General features: G+C 40.1%; 1 protein-coding gene across 1 annotated transcript; it reads left to right on the top strand.

Moving 5' to 3' along the window:
- Positions 1 to 3,066: 3,066 nt before the first annotated feature.
- Positions 3,067 to 19,376, top strand: LOC123661558 (antichymotrypsin-1-like). The gene is made up of 9 exons (XM_045596515.1): positions 3,067 to 3,146; positions 11,201 to 11,298; positions 11,418 to 11,582; positions 11,796 to 11,996; positions 12,764 to 12,862; positions 13,173 to 13,313; positions 14,648 to 14,857; positions 15,180 to 15,312; positions 19,171 to 19,376. Exons 1-9 carry the CDS (start codon positions 3,119 to 3,121, stop codon positions 19,311 to 19,313), a joined length of 1,218 nt encoding a protein of 405 aa, XP_045452471.1. The 5' UTR covers positions 3,067 to 3,118; the 3' UTR covers positions 19,314 to 19,376.
- The last annotated feature ends 160 nt before the right edge of the window (positions 19,377 to 19,536 follow it).

The raw sequence follows: 19,536 nt of genomic DNA, 5'->3' as shown, positions 1-19,536 counted from the left end.
TAAAACAGGTCTTTTTCATTTATTTCGCTCCCTATGTTATTATAGGCCATAATTAGTTTATATAAAAAAAAGTTTTAAAGGTCTACTATCTACGAGGAATCTAAATACGAGGAAATCCTGTGTAAAAATATCATGCTTCTAGATCCAATATTTTTAATGATGAATGAAATTTTCTTCTCTTAAAGGAGCTTTTTAGCCAACTTCAAAAAAGGAGGAGGTTACTCAATTCGACCGTATATATATATTTTTTATGTATGTTCGGGGATAACTTCGTCGTTTATGAACCGATTTTGATAATTCTTTTTTGTTGGAAAGGAGATATCCGTGGTGTGGTATCATAATAAGGAAACCAGGATCTGATGATGGGATCCCAGAGAAATCGAGGGAAATTCGAAAATCCGCATAGCTTTTTATTGGGTGTACCGATTTTGATATTTTTTTATTTAATGGAAAGCCGATGTTTAACATGTGATTACATTTAAATTACATCGAGATCTGATTACAACTTTTGGAGTAATTTTTTATAATGCGTATTTACTTGACTTATTTTTCGTCTACCTACATTGTCAATATAATTAGTCAGTTTTTTTTTCGTTTGCCCGAAAAATCAATTATTATACAATTCCTCAAATGTTAACAGTTGCGAAGTTATCAGCGAAAAACGAAATCCCCTTTTTTTCAACTTAATAAATTCATTACTTTTGCAAATTTGTTTATTGCATGCTAGAAAATCCTTCCGGCCCATTTTTCTAGATGCCATTCCGAATCGAATGAGCTATGGCTCAAATTTTTAGGAACTTTGTATATAATATATAACTCGTTTTAAATATGCTGACTAGACTATTGAACACACTGACACTGAACACGTACTTGTCTGTCCCCCCTCCCAATGGATTGTTTCCAGTTTTCCTGAAAAATTGCTGACCTTACCTAAACTTACCTAAACCTTTACCGTTGTTCTTAGTTATATTATTGAATCTAAACTTTGGGTATAGTAATATGGTATGCTTTCAGTTTTGAAAGAAAATGCTAGCTAAGTTTATTAATGTAGAAACGAGCATAACTTCTTTTCTAAAATAAACACCATAGCCAAAGTATTGAAAAAAATCAGCACGAATCATGAACAATATAAAAATTAACTTTCCTTATTTCCATTACTTAATATTTTAGTTATTAGTCAAACAACTTAAATACAAATAAAACAAAACTACTAAATAATCAGTCAGATTAGCATCTGATCTTATCTTCATACAGACGTTTCTGTAGCATTTGATGAAGTTACCAACTCTATCTTGGAAAGGAAAATCAAAGTGATTGGCATATATTATTTAAATACACATAGATACCTTTTACGATCTGTAATATCCTATCTCTGTGAGTTCAGTCATTCTGTCACTACAATAGGATTCAGTTCTATGTTTACTCCGGTTACCTCAGACATACCGCAAGGCTCCCATTTGGCACCAATTTTATTTAAAATATAGCGTGAATGTGCACCATCTATTTTCACTTTCAAATGAAAAGGACACAGAGATAACAACTTTTTTGCACTTTTTTTCTAAACGTCTAAATAACCCTTTCCGCTTCGTCACATTCGTTTTTATTCATCATTTTTGTATGCTCATCTTTCTAAAATAAAGTGAAACAAGTAAAGCTTTCATTTCTCATGCAATTTTTACAATTCTTACAAAGTATAGATAGATTATTTAGAAAATTTTCGATTTTAAATATTTAATTTACTACAGTTTCGTGTTATGTTGTATACTATTTATTATTTTGTATGTTTTATTTGATTTTTACGTAGTTTTGTAAGCTTTTTTTATTCTGCAGGTAGGGAACCTGGAGTTTTATAATTTTGCGCCAAGTTGTGTATAAGGTTTTAAGTTTTCACGGCCACTATCAACACTTAATATACAAAACTTATCACATTTGTCCTTTTCAAACACTCGATGTTTCGATGACGTTGCAAAGGTTTATGATCATACAGACGTAAGTCTCAAAACCCAGCCTGCTCTGGTAGCCTGTAATGCGGCGAGTACTGCGGCGAGAACATTCGTAACGACCCTCGAGAACGGTTTATAGCAGTGTCTTAGAAGTGAGAAAGGTATGTAATTACTCGAGAGAGGTTTATCACTACCAATTTCCTATTACACTCCTGGATAACGCTACCAGCGTGGAACCTTGGTGAAAATTAAAAATAATCTTGTCGTACGGCGCAAGTTTGCCGTATTTTGGTGTACAGAAATAATTTAGAGGAATCTAATACTAATATTATGAAATCATGGAGTTTGTAAGATAGTTTTGTTTATAGGTCCTAAGCGTCTGTGTTCACCACACCACGGACTAAAACCTCTGGGGTGTTCCTTCGACACATCATCATTCATCATCATTACAGCCTATACAGTCCACTGCTGGACATAGGCATCCACAAGTTTACGCCAAAAATAACGTGAACTCATGTGTTTTGTCCATAGTCACCACGCTGGGCAGGCGGGTTGGTGACCGCAGTACTGGCTTTGTCGCACCGAAGACGCTGCTGCCCGTCTTCGGCCTGTGTATTTCAAAGCCAGCAGTTGGTTGTGGAACCTTGTTATCCCTTAGTCGCCTCTTACGACACCCACGGGAAGAGAGGGGGTGGCTAAATTCTTTAGTGCCGTAGCCACACAGCACGACTTCGACACGCTTAGGCGAAATCACGGTGACGCGGTTGCACTTCCGCGATGTGTTCACCACACCCCCTGCCCGATAGGTAAACTTGAGCCTGATTTAGCTACAGTTATTTTGTAAAGTAATTTATTAAACTTCTTACCAAAAAAATTTTTTTTTTCTTTTTTTTGTCAGCATTGTGGAAAACCGGGATGTTTGGCGCGAACTTGGGGCTACCTATGTCCAGTAGCGGATTGCAATAGGCAGAAGGAAAGGTGAAATAGCATTAATCCTTAAAAATAAAAGTTATTTCATCGTTGACGACCATTGTTCGAAGATAAACTTTGCCTTCAATATTAGGCTTATTATTAATGTTGGTGATACTGTGGCTAATTAATTCAAGGGTCAAGATCAAGTACTCAGTCTAGATTTGAGTTGCGGCTGAGACGAACGTCAGTGATCAGTCGCCAACATGAAACAAATACTACTACTGTTTGTGGGTATGTATGAATATTATTAACGGACTTGTTAAATTTTTTATTGAAGCACGTTTATAAATAGCTTCACTAGTTATATTATCATTTTTAATACAACGGCATAAAATATACAAATACAAATCTATACAAATAAATAAAATTAGAGTGTGTGTTTGTAACAAATAACCGCTTTTTACTAAATGCATAAGGATGTATACACGGTACATATACCAAAATAACATTTTTTACCATTTTTGTCTGTCCGTTTGTATGTCTGTTTGTTCCGGCTAATCTTTGAAACGGATTGGCCGATTTTGACGGGGTTTTCACTGGCAGATAGTTGATATAATGATGAGTAACTTCGAGTACTTTTATTGTAGAAATTTATTTATTTTATAACTCTGCAAACTGAACAATAGCTTTTTTATTAAATTCCACGCTGACGAAGTCGCGGGCACAGCTAATTTTAAATATTTTTTGTTAGTTTGTATTATTTATATAAAAGATATGAAGAAGCGTTTGTGAATTTGTTCGTAGGGGTTATCTTTGAAACAACTAAACCAACGTCATAAATACTTTGAATATTAAAAAGGTATTACTGCTAATACGTAGACGACAATTTAATTAATGTTTTATAATTGCTTATGTCTTGATTTAATAAAATATGTATAGTTTATTGTAACTATAGATTCTCTTAAAAGGTTAAATAAGTTAGTTAATTATGAATTCGTAAAAACAACAACGAATTAAATACGTATAAATAAAATTGAACTAACTATTAAGATTAATTTATGAATTGGAGATGTCTTCCAAAACGTACAGCCGGAGTGTTATTTATTGTTACCTAACACATATTCGTTCCACAGGGATCAATTCTTAGACTTTTTCTATTTTTATTATGTATTAATGATCTGCCGCTTTGTCGAAGGTATTTATTAAATCGTATAGTTTGCTTATTTTAAAATAAACCTACGGTCCGCCTGATACGGACACCTGAATATATCAAAATCATCGGACGCGCGTTGATTCTGCCATGTTTTGATTATGATCCACTAATCTATCTTATGCTGCATCACGACTCGATTTGAAAGGCCACAATATAATTTGCAAAATGATTTGTTGTTCTTATTGGTTTGTTAACCTTTGTTTTTGAAACCAGTTATTAGACTTATATAAGGTCACTGTCCTGCTTTTGTTTCCAGTTTCACTATATAAAATAAGTGAAATCTATACAACTGTGGCTACCTACCACATCGAACTATTATTACATAAGTAGTAATAGTAATTCAATGAGGCTACTACAAGATTACTTACCTGATACCTTTACCATTTAACCATACCGATACCTTTACCATTTAACCTTACCGATACCTTTACCATAAAAATACCTTCACCGTTCATAACCTTAACCATTACCGTTACCAAGATACATTGACGCATTCGTGAAACAGAAAGTACATAGCTCTGAAAAGAGCTGTTCTAATGTTCGTGAAACAAGATTGTTAGCTCTGAAAAGAACTGTTTCGAAGCACACCATGCAAGCGGATACACCAGCAATTACATGCACAGAAGTCTTCGAGCTAACTTGCACGTATTCTTCATGGATATCTTCACGAAGCACAATCACGCCGCCGCCGAGTGAAGTACACGTCAGAGATCCGTTCGCCGCGCCGATCGCCGCCGAAAAGGGCGAGACGCGGGAACGTATGATCTATTTATAGATATCGCTCCGCGCTACCGTGCCTCCGACTCGCGACGAAGCGCATGAGTAATCGACAGCGGCACGCGCGGAGAAAGAGATAGCCACGTGCGGAAAAGAGACGCAAGGCTTAAATAATAAAGATCTGCGATTGGTCATAAATCTTATCAACTATTGTAATACTTACTTTTTTATTGTTTATTATTTTATATAAATATTACCATTTTTTACGTAAATATATTCGATCGACACCTTCTGAGAAGACTTTCATTTCGACACAACAATAGTCCCTAAAGTGGTGACCCGACGAAGAACACGAAGAATCCCTGCTAGTAAAGAAGAAGAATCCCTGCTCGTGAAAAATGGATCAATCAAGAACCACCGAATCCCTGCCCGCCGCAGCCGCCACCGTCGACCAGCCGTCAGAAATCGCGAACATTTCGCTTTCACTGCGAATTCCACCTTTCTGGCGCGACCGTGTTCGATTATGGTTCTACAGCTTCGAAGCCGCCACTCACGACCAGAAGAAAAGCGAACAACAACTAGCGCAAATGATAACCGCTCGACTCGAGAAGCAAGATATCGAACAAATATCGGACCTTCTTTACAATCCACCCGAATCCAAGCCATACCAAGCGATTAAAGAACGTCTCATCACTGCATACGAAGAGTCAGACAACCGGCAATTTCAAAAGCTCTTGTCAGAAATGGAACTAGGGGATCAGAAACCATCACACCTACTACGACGAATGCGCGATCTCGCCCGCGATAGAATCCCTGATGCCACGCTACGCATCCTGTGGACCAACCACCTACCACCACACATCCGCTCAGTTCTAGCCGTGAGCGATTCCTTCAGCATGAAGACTGCGTTGGAAGAACTCGCACTGCTCGCTGACAAGATGCTAGAACAACACCGCGAAGTCGCCGCTGTCAGCACAACACTACCACCTCATACGTCCGCATCTCAGAATATTGATACAAACTTCTTAATAAACGAAATAAGAAAACTCTCCATAGAAATCGCAGAATTAAAATCAAGACAACCGCAACATAATTTCAGAAGAAACCGTTCTCGAAGCCGCTCCTACAACCCTCGATATAAATCTCGATCGAGAGACAACACACCATCGTCAGCGTGCTATTACCACCAACGTTACGGTGCCCAGGCAAGAAACTGCAGGTCACCGTGTTCCTTCGCGTCTCAAGGAAAGCAATCGGAAAACTAGAGAGAACGCTGGCAGAGGCGGAATCCGGCGCTCAAGAATACTCCTACCGCCTATTTGTCACAGACAAGAAAACAGGAATATCTTTCTTGGTAGACACGGGAGCTAACATATCCGTTCTACCTAGAAAAAAAACTCATTTCACTACACCGCTGCCATTCAAACTCTACGCCGCTAACAACACCACTATATCGACATACGGTGAAAAAACACTCGAACTAGACCTCAGCCTTCGCCGTCCATACAAGTGGAAGTTCATAGTCGCTGACGTATCAAAGCCGATACTAGGAGCCGATTTTCTAAAGCATCATCAACTCATCGTCGATCTAAAAAACAAGAAACTCATCGATAACGTTACTAACTTAACAGTCAAAGCACCCGTTCGAGCCACAACTATACCTACAGTACGAAGCATAGACAGCAATAATATTTACCACGATATCCTCTCAGAATTCCCCGGCATAACAAGACTGACTGCAATGAACATAAACGACAGCAAGATCAACGTCCAGCACTATATCGAAACCGAAGGACCACCCGTACATTGTCGTGCACGTCCTATACCACCGCATCGCTACGAACAAGTCAGGAAAGAATTTCAAAATATGATGGAACAAGGTCTATGTCGCCCCAGCAAGAGTCCATGGGCGTCACCCCTTCACGTCGTACCAAAGAAGAACGGAGACATACGCGTCTGTGGTGACTATCGCCGTTTAAACGCTATCACCAAGGCCGATCGATATCCGGTACCACGCGTCAAAGACTTCACATATCAACTCGCTGGGAAGACAATATTTTCAACAATAGACCTTAACAGAGCATACCAACAACTCTGCGTTCGCGAAGAGGATATTGAAAAGACTGCTATAATAACGCCAATGGGACTATTCGAATTCCCGAGAATGTGTCCAGGTTTAAAAAACGCAGGGCAGACATTCCAGCGATTCATACATCAAGTATTAAGCGGACTGCCTTACGTATTTCCTTTCATCGACGACGTACTTCTTGCATCTGAAAACGAAGATCTTCACCGAGAACACCTCAGAACCGTGCTACGAAGACTGGAAGAACACGGCATCACAATAAATCCATCGAAATGTCACTTCGGTCAAACAGAAGTTCAATTCTTAGGATACCACGTTTCAAAAGACGGTATCAAACCTCCAGCACAGAAGATCGACATCATCATGAAGTATCCGAAACCTACGAACATCGAAGAGTTACGTCGTTTCCTCGGTATGTTAAATTTTTATCGCGACCACATACCTAACGCCGCATCTATTCAAGCGCCACTCAATGCATACTTACACAACGTTAAGAAGCGAGACAAGACTGTCATACAATGGACCGAAGAGTCAACACAAGCATTCGAAGCATGCAAAAACAGCATCAGCAACGCTGCTTTGCTTGCTCATCCGTCACATAAAGCTACGTATGCGTTATTCTGCGACGCGTCCGACAAGTCAGCTGGCGCCGTCTTACAACAATACGTAAACAAATCATGGCAACCTCTCGGCTATTATTCAAAAAAATTCTCCGATGCGCAATCAAGATACTCAACATACGACAGAGAACTTCAAGCAATATACATGGCTGTGAAACACTTCCGCAAGATGTTCGAAGGACGACCACTCATCATATTCACCGATCACAAGCCACTCATATTCGCAATGCATAAGATTAACTCAACCACAGAAACACCAAGACGCACGAGACAGTTATTATTTATTAGCGAATTTACAACCGACATAAAACATGTAAGCGGCAAACAAAACATCGTTGCCGACGCTCTAAGTCGCATAGAAACAATTACATGTCCTTCTACAATCAATTACGAAGAAATAGCAACCTCACAGCAACAAGATCCTACTATTAAACAATTATTACTTCAAGAAAATATTAATCTAAAGAAAATAACTATCCCGAACACCGATATCGAACTATATTGTGAAACTTCATCATCGCATATACGACCATACATACCCGAACAACATCGTCAACATGTATTTAGGAGCGTACATAACATAAGCCACCCTGGAACGCGTACGACACGAAAGATGATATCACAAAAATATTTTTGGCCGTCAATGAATAGCGACATATCAATATGGACTAGAAGCTGCATCGATTGTCAAAAAAATAAGATTCAACGACATACACGCAGTGCTACATCGAAATTCCCGCCTACAGAACGTTTTCAACATATTCACGTCGATATCGTAGGACCTTTACCGACTACAACGCAAGGTTACCGCTATCTCATAACAATGATCGACAGAGAAACCAAATGGCCCGAAGCGATACCTACCGACGATATAACAGCTGAGACCGTCGCCGAAGCTATCTACAAACACTGGATAGTAAGATTCGGATGTCCATCGACACTAACTAGCGACCAAGGCCGTCAATTCGAAAGTCAACTATTTAATAACTTAATGAAAATTATGGGAATAACGAAAAATCGTACAACTCCGTATCATCCGCATAGCAACGGTATAGTCGAACGCTGGCATCGCACATTAAAAGCCGCGCTACGCACGAAACTCTCAAGTACAAGGTCATGGATCGACGAGCTACCTACTGTACTACTAGGATTACGAGCCACCCTACGCACAGACGCCGAAGTTAGCCCAGCCGAACTTACATACGGCTATAACCTACGTCTACCGGGTGATTTTTTCACTACATCGATACCTACAACTACGGACGACTATACTTACGTAAACAAGATAAGAACGGCAATAGAACAAAATAGACCGCAAGCAGCGACGACGCATCATAATAGCAAGCAATCTATTTTTATACATAAAGACTTACGCAACTGCAGCCACGTATTCGTTAGAGTCGACGCAATTAAAAAACCTTTACAACCACCCTACGAAGGACCGTATCGCGTAATAAGAAGAACAGAGAAAGTATATACGATACAACTACAAAATCACGAAACTAACATCTCAATAGATCGTCTCAAGCCCGCTTACTTATTACAAGAAAACATACCTAACGATACGTCACTACGAAATAGTACCTCGCCACAGAATACTTCCGACAAGCCGCACGGCAACGTGACGTCACAACCGACCGCGAATAATAATAAAGTCACAACGCGAGCCGGCCGCTCCGTCAAGCTTCCAGTACGTTTCACTTGAGGGGGAGCACTGTGGCTACCTACCACATCGAACTATTATTACATAAGTAGTAATAGTAATTCAATGAGGCTACTACAAGATTACTTACCTGATACCTTTACCATTTAACCATACCGATACCTTTACCATTTAACCTTACCGATACCTTTACCATAAAAATACCTTCACCGTTCATAACCTTAACCATTACCGTTACCAAGATACATTGACGCATTCGTGAAACAGAAAGTACATAGCTCTGAAAAGAGCTGTTCTAATGTTCGTGAAACAAGATTGTTAGCTCTGAAAAGAACTGTTTCGAAGCACACCATGCAAGCGGATACACCAGCAATTACATGCACAGAAGTCTTCGAGCTAACTTGCACGTATTCTTCATGGATATCTTCACGAAGCACAATCACGCCGCCGCCGAGTGAAGTACACGTCAGAGATCCGTTCGCCGCGCCGATCGCCGCCGAAAAGGGCGAGACGCGGGAACGTATGATCTATTTATAGATATCGCTCCGCGCTACCGTGCCTCCGACTCGCGACGAAGCGCATGAGTAATCGACAGCGGCACGCGCGGAGAAAGAGATAGCCACGTGCGGAAAAGAGACGCAAGGCTTAAATAATAAAGATCTGCGATTGGTCATAAATCTTATCAACTATTGTAATACTTACTTTTTTATTGTTTATTATTTTATATAAATATTACCATTTTTTACGTAAATATATTCGATCGACACCTTCTGAGAAGACTTTCATTTCGACACAACAATAGTCCCTAAACAACTTTATTCAAATAGGCTTCAAAAAGCACTTTCAAATCGTCATTTTACAATGTATAATTTTAAAGTGATTATTTTTAATATTTTTTAAGCAAAACTACCACCGATTCAGAATGTACATTCTGCAATGAAGAATCGGCAAGAAACTCCCGCAGATACTCTCTTGAAAATAATATACAAACTGCGTTTCAGTACGAAATTCATCCATGTAATTCTGCACCGAATAATACGCTTTATCTATTAATTTCTTCTTTAATAAGAACTTTAAATTTATGTTAAGACAATTGCAAAATTGTTTGTGGGATTTTATTATACATGCGAATACCAGAAACGAGACGCCTACTTTGCGCTGTCGCGCAAAACTTGGGAGTTACAATTTTGTTATTCCTCCCCGTGTACGACGATACGATTATTACTATTTATATTAAAAGATCAATATTTTTGTGAATATACATAATATTAATATATATATTAATATATATATTAATATATATATATATAACGCAATTGTTAATATGTCTACCTTATGTAAAACATTCTGTAGGGATACTCGAGCTCGAGATCATAAATGCAAAACACAAATACAATCTCAACTCTGTAGCATTACCCCACAGTAAAATACTGTAAGACATAACACTATGGAAATAGCTAAAATATATTTAGCGTGCAGTTTCAACGTCGGTCAGTTGTCGTACTTTTCTAAGTGAGAATGCTGCGGAGCTGAGTCTACCATTCAAAGATGACAAATGGGAATTCCACTGAAGTTTTGAGTCCAAATGGATCCCTAAGAAAACTGTAGTATCATTGAGAATAAGCCTCTCGTTATTTATTATAAAATTATAATTTGGATGCTTAACATTGGCCAACGCAAACATAACGCACTTGGTTTTTCTTGGCGTTCAACCAAGTTGTTTGATTTCAACTAACCTTGAATTCGTGACAAGGAACTGTTCACGTCATCATAATTTACTTTTTTCCTATCAACATTAAAAATCAGCAATAAGTAATATCACAACTACCAATAACATAAAATGGCAGATCATTTATATATATTAAAAAAAGAAAAGGACCTAGAGTCAATGCCTGTGGAACACCCATTTTAAGTAAGATCCAGAAGATATATATTTAAAAAATTTATGAATTACGTTATATCATCCTTTTAGTGTAGTGATCATCGAATTCATACCGTACTCACTTTACTTGGGAATTTAAATACGGTGAATATCGTTTGTTTCAGTTACCATTACGTCGACTATGTCGTTTGACATGTTTTCCAATTACAGAAGGACGGACCTTGGAAATTCAATTGACATCGCTTCCATGAAGCTTCTTAAAGTATGATAAGTAAAACAAAATTATAAAATTTAACAAGGAATGAATTTGCTCGTAAACCAAAGTGTTTTACCAAGATTGTTCCCAAGTAGTAATTGTCAATAAAAATAATTTATTCACAGGAAATATATGACAAATCCTCCGAAAAAAATGTTGTCACTTCTCCTCTAGGAGTGTTGACCCTCCTTTCGCTGTATGCGTCCGTATCTGAGGGAAAGAATCGTGAAGAGATCATGCGACTACTCGGTGCTAATGACTACAAAGACAAGCAGAACGTAGAATATTGGGTATATGTAAACAGATTAATAAATTATGATATGCAAAAACAGAAAACCGTTTAAGTTTAGTTATAAGTCTTGAATAAATTATCAAGTGACTTCTGGAAAACCATGAAACCATGAGATATATAGAGGGACAATAATTTACTCTATAGATCAACAGAATCGTTTGACAAATTTGTTTGTTCTTCTACAATAGATTTTAGTTATCTTCTCACTCAGCTTTCAGATTCCTATGAGCGACTAAGCGAACATTATTCTAAAATGGATCCAGGGTTCCTGAGTCTCGCTAATAAGGTGTTAGTATCAGATCGATTCACTCTGAACGACACGTTTGCTATTAAAGCGGGAGGATATAATACCGAAGTGTCCAGTATTGACTTTTCAGAACGGAAAGGTGCTGCCGATGCTATTAATACTTGGGTTTGTTTGAAGTTATTTCATATTAATTTGTACACCTAAATAAAAATGAGTTGCTCCATGCCTAAAGGATTTTTTTTGAAAATATTATTACTAATTACATTATAATTTAATAAGACATAATAGTTAAAATAAAGTTTAATTATTAATCCCTTGGTTCAAAACAGATATGATTAACACGATGGCCGTAACTGAATTTGATGAAATCATTTTTTGTTTTTAACAACTTTTTTTGACAATAAAGGATATATAAGCAAAATCACGAAGCGGAAAAGTTTTAGAAATAAAATTAGATGATTATGCATAAAGCATTACAACCATCTAATCATCGCATTTCTAAATCTATATTATACTCATAATAATAATAATATTACTGATCTATACAAATAAATAAAATTACTGTGTCTGTTTGTAATATTAAAATAACCGCTTTTTACCAAATCCATATGGATACACGGTACATATACCAAAATAACATTTTTTACAATTTTTGTGTGTCTATCTGTCTGCTTGTCTGTCTGTCTATTCTGGCTAATCTCCGAAACGGCTGGTCCAATTTTGACGGGACTTTCACTGGCAGATTGCTGATGCAATAAGGAGTAACTACTTTTACTTAGAAATTTATTTATTTTATAACTCTGCGAACTGAACAATATTTTTTTTTTTTGTTAAATTCCAAGCGAACGAAGTCACGGGACCCGCTAGTTTATGAATAAAAAGTTATAAAATTTCAAAACCATTTTTAATTCTTATTTTTTTTTTATTTCCAGTCATCCCAAAAATCGATAGGAAAGATCAACAATCCAGTTTCCGAATCTGACATTGACCCAGCTACAGTTATTGCTCTCCTTAATGTGATCTTCTTTCAGGTGTGTATCCAACGTAAAAACAAAATCCATTTTTGTGATATCTTAGAAATTTTCGTTTTGAATAATCTATAAATTCCTCAAAACTTGTACTACTAAATGTAAAAAAAAGTTTTTAAAATTCTCACCACCACATTTAGCTTGAGTTTGCCGTTTTCAAGCGAATCCTTCATCAGATTCACCCCCCGCTCCAGCCCCAAGCGACTCTAATCAACGAGTACAACATTGTAGGCATCATCATTAGCCACGTGGACTGGTTGTAGTAAATAGTTTTCACTAATGGTTATTCTATCTATGTTTATATTACACTCAGGGTCACTGGTTCGTACCATTTAACGCGAGCGAGACCAAAGAGAAGGAGTTCAACGTCGATCGATCCACGGTTGTCAAAGTACCTATGATGCATCTGGAGCAGTCGCTTTACTATCTGGAAGATAACAACATGGGTGTTCGGGTATAAAATTCCTCTAGGAAGTTCTGTTTATTATTTTTTAAGAGAATAGTTATAAATATATACTGTTAGACACTTTTAGCTACATTTTTGAGACTTTTTGGATTCATTTGAACAAAAATAGGGCACAGCATGTCATTAGGGGGATCCAATATCCCGAAGTGTCTGAAGACGAAAGTCTTCAACCAGTGTGTGTTGCCAGTGATGACATATGGATCCGAGACGTGGTCGCTAAATATGGGCCTCATAAGAAGGCTTAAAGTCGCTCAGCGGGCGATGGAGAGGGTAATGCTTGGTATTTCCCTACGTGACAAAGTCAGAAATGAGGAGATCCGTAGGAAAACCAAGGTAACCGACATTGCTCGAAGGATTGCACAGCTGAAGTGGCAATGGGCAGGACACATAGCTCGACGAACCGATGGCCGGATGGATGGGGCGGAAAGGTTCTCGAGTGGCGACCGCGTACCGGGCGTTGGCAGGCCCCCCACGAGGTGGACCGACGATCTGGTCAGGGTCGTGGGAAGCTGCTGAATGCGTGCTGCGCAGAACCGATCGTCATGGAAAGCTTTAGGGGAGGCTTATGCCCAACAGTGGGCGTCCGTGAACTGATGATGAGGGCACAGCAGGAATTACCCTACGCAACATTTGGCGCAGCCCAACTAGTAACTAAGTACGGTAGAACTTACTATACTGCTTTCAAGCAGTGTTGTGTTCCAGTGGTGAGTAAAGTGACCAGAACTTCCTTAGGAGATTGGAGGTAGGATTGGTAACCCTCTAGTGTTACAGGCGTCTATAACCTATGGTAATCGCTTACCATCACGTGAGCCGTATGCTTGTTTGCCGACCTAATTGTATAAATAATAATAATAGGGTTTTAAGTTCTTCAAAAAGATGGTTTCGTACATGAATATTTATTCAAGTTGTAAACTTAATGACAATCGATTTTGTGTAATGGTATGGATCTTTGCCCAGCAATAGATGTCCCATTGCTAAACAAAGGTCTCCTAGGTATAATTTGGCATTCATGAATCGATCATTCTTATTTGAAACTTATTTATTTCACTTTTTATGAATTTTGTGAATTTTTAAAGTGTGTTTATTTAATTAGTTAGACTTAAAATTATTTTTTTAAATTGATTTTATTGAATTGTTTAAATTATTTGTTAAATTTAATGTTATTTGTATACAAAAATCTGTAGATAGAGGTAGAATTTGTGATCAACTTAACTAACGCATTGGGTTCACTGTAATGTTAGTTTTAAGTTTTTTATGCATAAATAAATAAAACTTTTGTTTGTTATTGTTCTACTTACTTAATCAACTTTTCTACTGCGCAGATGATCGAGCTACCTTACCAGGAGACGAAATTCCGTATGATCATTGTGCTACCGAATGATATAGATGGTCTCCCGGAAGTATTAAGGAAGGCTTCTGAGAAGGGACTCCATGAAAGTATTTTCGAGATGTATCCTGTAGAAGAAGTTCATTTAGACTTGCCTAAATTTGAAATCAAGTCAAAGATAAATTTCAAAAGTATTCTGCAGAAGGTACGAAAAGTAAATGATTGAGTTTTTAAAAACAACCATGTTTTTTTTTTTTTGGTTCATCATTATGTTATTAACATCGAGAATTTACAATCTATTCATTGCGAAATTGTAAACCGTTCTTGAGTGTGTGTGTCCCAATGATTCTTTTATTATTTAGACCTTTTAATATGTTTTAAGTGTATATAATGTAACAGTAGAAAGAAATCATTTCAAGAAATAAATATATAAGATAAACTATCAATTTACAAAATTACGGATGAAATATTCTAGATTTAACAAATTAATCTTGACGTGTTGTTAATCGAGTAATTATTACATTTAGGTGGGCGTGTCGAGTATATTCAAAAATGAGTCAACTGGAATTGTGAAAGAAAGCAGCGTGGTTGTGTCGGAAGTGTTACAAGAAGCTTTTGTTAAAATTGACGAGGAAGGTGCAACGGCCGGAGCTTTCACAGGTATAGTCGGACTTTTTTACTCGAATGTTATATATTTAAATTAATAATTTTGGGGACTGAGTCGCCCTCGTCCGTAGGTGTATACCCCGTTGCGAAACCCTTCACATGGTCCCCGGTTGGTGCTAATTAGGTGACATACTGGTTGTAGGCTCTGGCCGACCGCTCGCGACCACCCACTGAACAAAGTCGTACCGTCAAGCGGTTTCGTGTTTCGGTACGTTGATCAGTGTAGCCGACTGTGAAGTTGGGTCGAAATAGTTGTTCCGCGCGAATTGACCAGACTGACTTGCACTGGTGCCGCTGCGCTGTGGTGATTGGAATTGGAGGGTAGCGGGATCCGAGGCACGGTGCACCGCTGGCCGACCGCAGATAGTTGGGGGCCCGATTTGTGCTAGCCACACATGAAAGGCTGCCCCGCCAACTGTCGAAAAATCCCGGGATGCGCCATCGTGCCGGTTGGCGACCGGATGAGAGGGCCCGGTGGACATCTCCGGGGGGGCTCGGGCGTCCCCGCAGTCTCCAGTCCAATCCCCTTTCCGGCGCGGTGATCCGGTGGTAGTCTGGGGGTTAGTTGCGTGGAGCCTCATTTCACTGCCTTCTTCTCGCCTTCCTTCACTCGTTTTATATGACTAAGAGGTACAAAAACAAGGCAGCACAGCGGTTGCACTCCCTCTCACTATCAGTGCACCTCTCCAACATTCGAGGTTTGTACTCCGATCTCGTTGCAGTCCACCACCATCTCGAGACTGAGAAACCGGCCCTATTGTTCCTCTCGGAGACGCAGATCGGCAGTCCGTCTGACACGGCATACTTACGTTACCCGGGATATACCTTGGAGCATAATTTTAAACCACGCGCGGGCGTTTGCTTATATACCCGCGACGACATATGCTGCCGGCGTCTCCGTAATCTTGAAGACCCCAACTTCTCCAACTTATGGGTTTTGGTGGATACAGGAGTGGCGAAAATTCTTTACGTCTGTGTTTACCGTTCACACAGCGGAGACGTGGAGACAACCAGGCTTATGCAACACCTTAGTGAGGCGGCTGACGCGGTTCAGCAGCGGTATCCTACTGCTCAATTGGTAATGCTGGGAGACTTTAACGCCCACCACCAAGAGTGGCTATTCCCATACCAGCACACTGACCACGCTGGTAGAGAGATTCGCAACCTCGCTTCAACGCTCAATCTCACCCAGCTAGTCCGAGAAGCAACTAGGGTACCCGATGTTGACTCGCATATTGCCAACTGTTTGGACCTACTGCTGACAACAGATCCTGACCGCTATTCGGTATCGGTCTCATCGCCTTTAGGCAACTCCGACCACTGTCTGGTGAAGTCTGTATCCGTTTATTCGCCGCCCTTTCCCTGCCCCAAAGGCACCCGGCGAATATGGCGATACGAGTCAGCAGATTGGGATGAGATGCGTTCTTTCTTTGCATCGTACCCGTGGCGGCAGATTTGCTTCTCCTCTGATGATCCTTCATCATGTGCGAATGCTGTGGCTGATGTGCTGCGTCAGGGAATGGAGTATTACATTCCATTCACTGACGCTTCAGCCTCCGTGGCAGCTCGACCCTGGTTCAACTCTGACTGTTCTCGTGCTGAAGCATGAAAAGAACACTGCTTACCTGGCCTGGGTCGATGCTCGTAACCACAAGACAACAGACGTGGGCCAGAGGAAGAAAGCCTATAATAGAGCTGCCAAGTCCTGCAAGAAGGCTCTGCGGAAGGCTCGATTTGACCACATTGGCAGAATTGGGACTAGAAGCTTTCGTCATACCCACCTGGTAGTAAGGCCTTTTGGTCCCTGGCTAAGTCGGTTGAGTCGAACTTCTGTCGCCCCTCACTACCTCCACTGCTAAAACCCGATGGATCACTAGCCCACACCGCAGAGGAGAAGGCAAACCTATTTGCAAATCTCTTTGCGGAATCCTCATGTTTAGACTCAGGCAGCGCCACACCTCCAATTTCTTCGATTCGATGCGAGACGTCTATGTCTGAAGTCCGAATTCGTCAAAAAGAGGTCCTTAAAACCTTGCGCAATCTGGACGTGAATAAAGCTAGTGGTCCTGACGGAATATCAGCCATAGTACTCAAAACTTGCGCACCTGAGTTGTCTCCAATCCTGACACGTTTTTTTCGTCTGTCTCTAGCGACAGGACAAGTGCCGAAAGCCTGGAAGCAAGCTAACGTGCAGCCTGTGCCCAAAAAGGGCAGTCGAGCTGACCCTGTCAATTACAGACCTATTTCCATAACGTCCATACTCTGTAAGAGTATGGAACGTATACTGAATAACCGGCTCCTGGCACACCTTGAGGAGAACGATCTTCTTAGCTACCGACAGTTCGGTTTTCGCCGCAAGCGGTCCACGGGTGATCTTCTCGCGTATACCACACACATTTGGAGTGAGGCTATCGAGAAACACGGGGAAGCCATAGCGGTCTCGCTCGACATCTCGAAGGCATTTGACAGGGTCTGGCATGATGGCCTTATTAGCAAACTTCCTTCATACGGCCTACCCGCTTCTCTCTGTGTTTGGATATCTGACTTCCTGAGGGATCGATCAATTCGCGTGGTTATAGACGGTTGCGAGTCCGATCGTTTGGTCATCAATGCCGGGGTCCCTCAGTCTTGCTGCACATCAACGACCCTCAGTCCCTCAGTCTCAGTCCCAGTCTCAGTCCCTCATTCTTGCTGCACATCAACGACCTGCTCAAACCCGGGACCTTTGGGTATGCAGATGACAGCACCGTTGTCGAGCGTTACATGTCCGATGCACGAGCGAGTGAGTCTGAGATCCAGTCGCTGAGGGAAGCCATGATTCAGCGACTGAACTTGTCCCTTAAAGCCGTCTCTGATTGGGGTGAAGCAAATCTGGTCAAGTTCAACGCCTCTAAGACCCAGGCGTGTCTCTTCTCGGCAAAACGGAGTCCTTTCCAACTGACTCCCTCTTTCCGAGGTGTGCCCGTGCCCATATCCGGCCACCTGGAGCTTCTTGGCGTTACTCTATCCTCCACCCTCAATTTTGGCTCGTACATAGAGGCAAAAGCTCAAACAGCTGCCAAAAAACTGGGCGTCCTCTCGAAGGTGAGACGGTACTTCACTCCGGAACAACTTCTGAATTTATATCAAGCACAAGTTCGATCATGCATGGAGTACTGCTCTCATCTTTGGGTTGGCTCAGCCAAGTACCAATTGGAGCTTCTTGAATCAATTGAGAGACGAACCAGGAGGCTCATCGGTGACGATGCACTGGTCGCCACAAAGCTGCAAAGCTTACATCATCGGTGTAGGGTGGCCGGCCTGTCGGTTTTTTATCGGATACACTTCGGAGAGTGTGCGCAAGAACTCCATGACCTGATTCCCCCTCCCCCTTCCATCATCGTACAACCAGACGCTCTGCGTTACGTCACCCTTATATGGTTGACATTCCCCCTATACGCACTAAGCGATTCGCTAGTACATTCTTGATCCGTACGGCCAAAGAATGGAACTCTCTACCAGCGTCTGTGTTTCCCGAAAGCTATGACCTGGGGATCTTTAAGTCGCGAGTGAATAGGTTACTTCTAGGTAAGCGTGCTCCATCTTAGACCGCATTTTCACTTATCATCAGGTGAAATAGCGGTCAAACGCCAGCCTATCTATGTATAAAAAAAAAAATATTTTTTCTATACACAGAAAGTGTATTATCCACCTAATGGTAAGTCGTTACCATAAACTATGGATGTCGGTAACACTACTACGTTACAACGTTGACATACTACAACAGTCGGACTGCTCTGATATTTTGAATAAGATATATCTGCTCTACTGTACGCCAATAAAAGTAGTGTTAATTCATCTTTTTTTATTCAGGTATATTTGCAGTACAGCCATCGGCTTTGATTGAACCTCCTCCACATATTATCTTCAAGGTAGACCGACCCTTCATGTTCGTGATCTTACATGATGACATCGTGATCTTCACTGGAACCTACTCAGGAAATAACATGAAATAAAGTTAATTAATTTCCAATACAATTTAATGTTTTTTATTAAATAAACTTTATAATAAAGAAAAATTGTTTAATTACTTTTTTCTTGTTTTTTTTATTATTATAATTTATTTGATCTACAACACATGTGGGATTCCTGTGTTAAATATACTTTTTAACTTTTGTTAAAAATGGCCGCTTTTATGTTTACACGGTACATATACCAAAATAACATTTTTTACAATTT

This window comes from Melitaea cinxia, chromosome 17, assembly GCF_905220565.1.
Source record: "Melitaea cinxia chromosome 17, ilMelCinx1.1, whole genome shotgun sequence".
NCBI lineage: Eukaryota > Metazoa > Arthropoda > Insecta > Lepidoptera > Nymphalidae > Melitaea > Melitaea cinxia.
The sequence above is the reverse complement of the archived record's forward strand: the minus strand, read 5'-3'. Positions and strand labels throughout refer to the sequence as shown.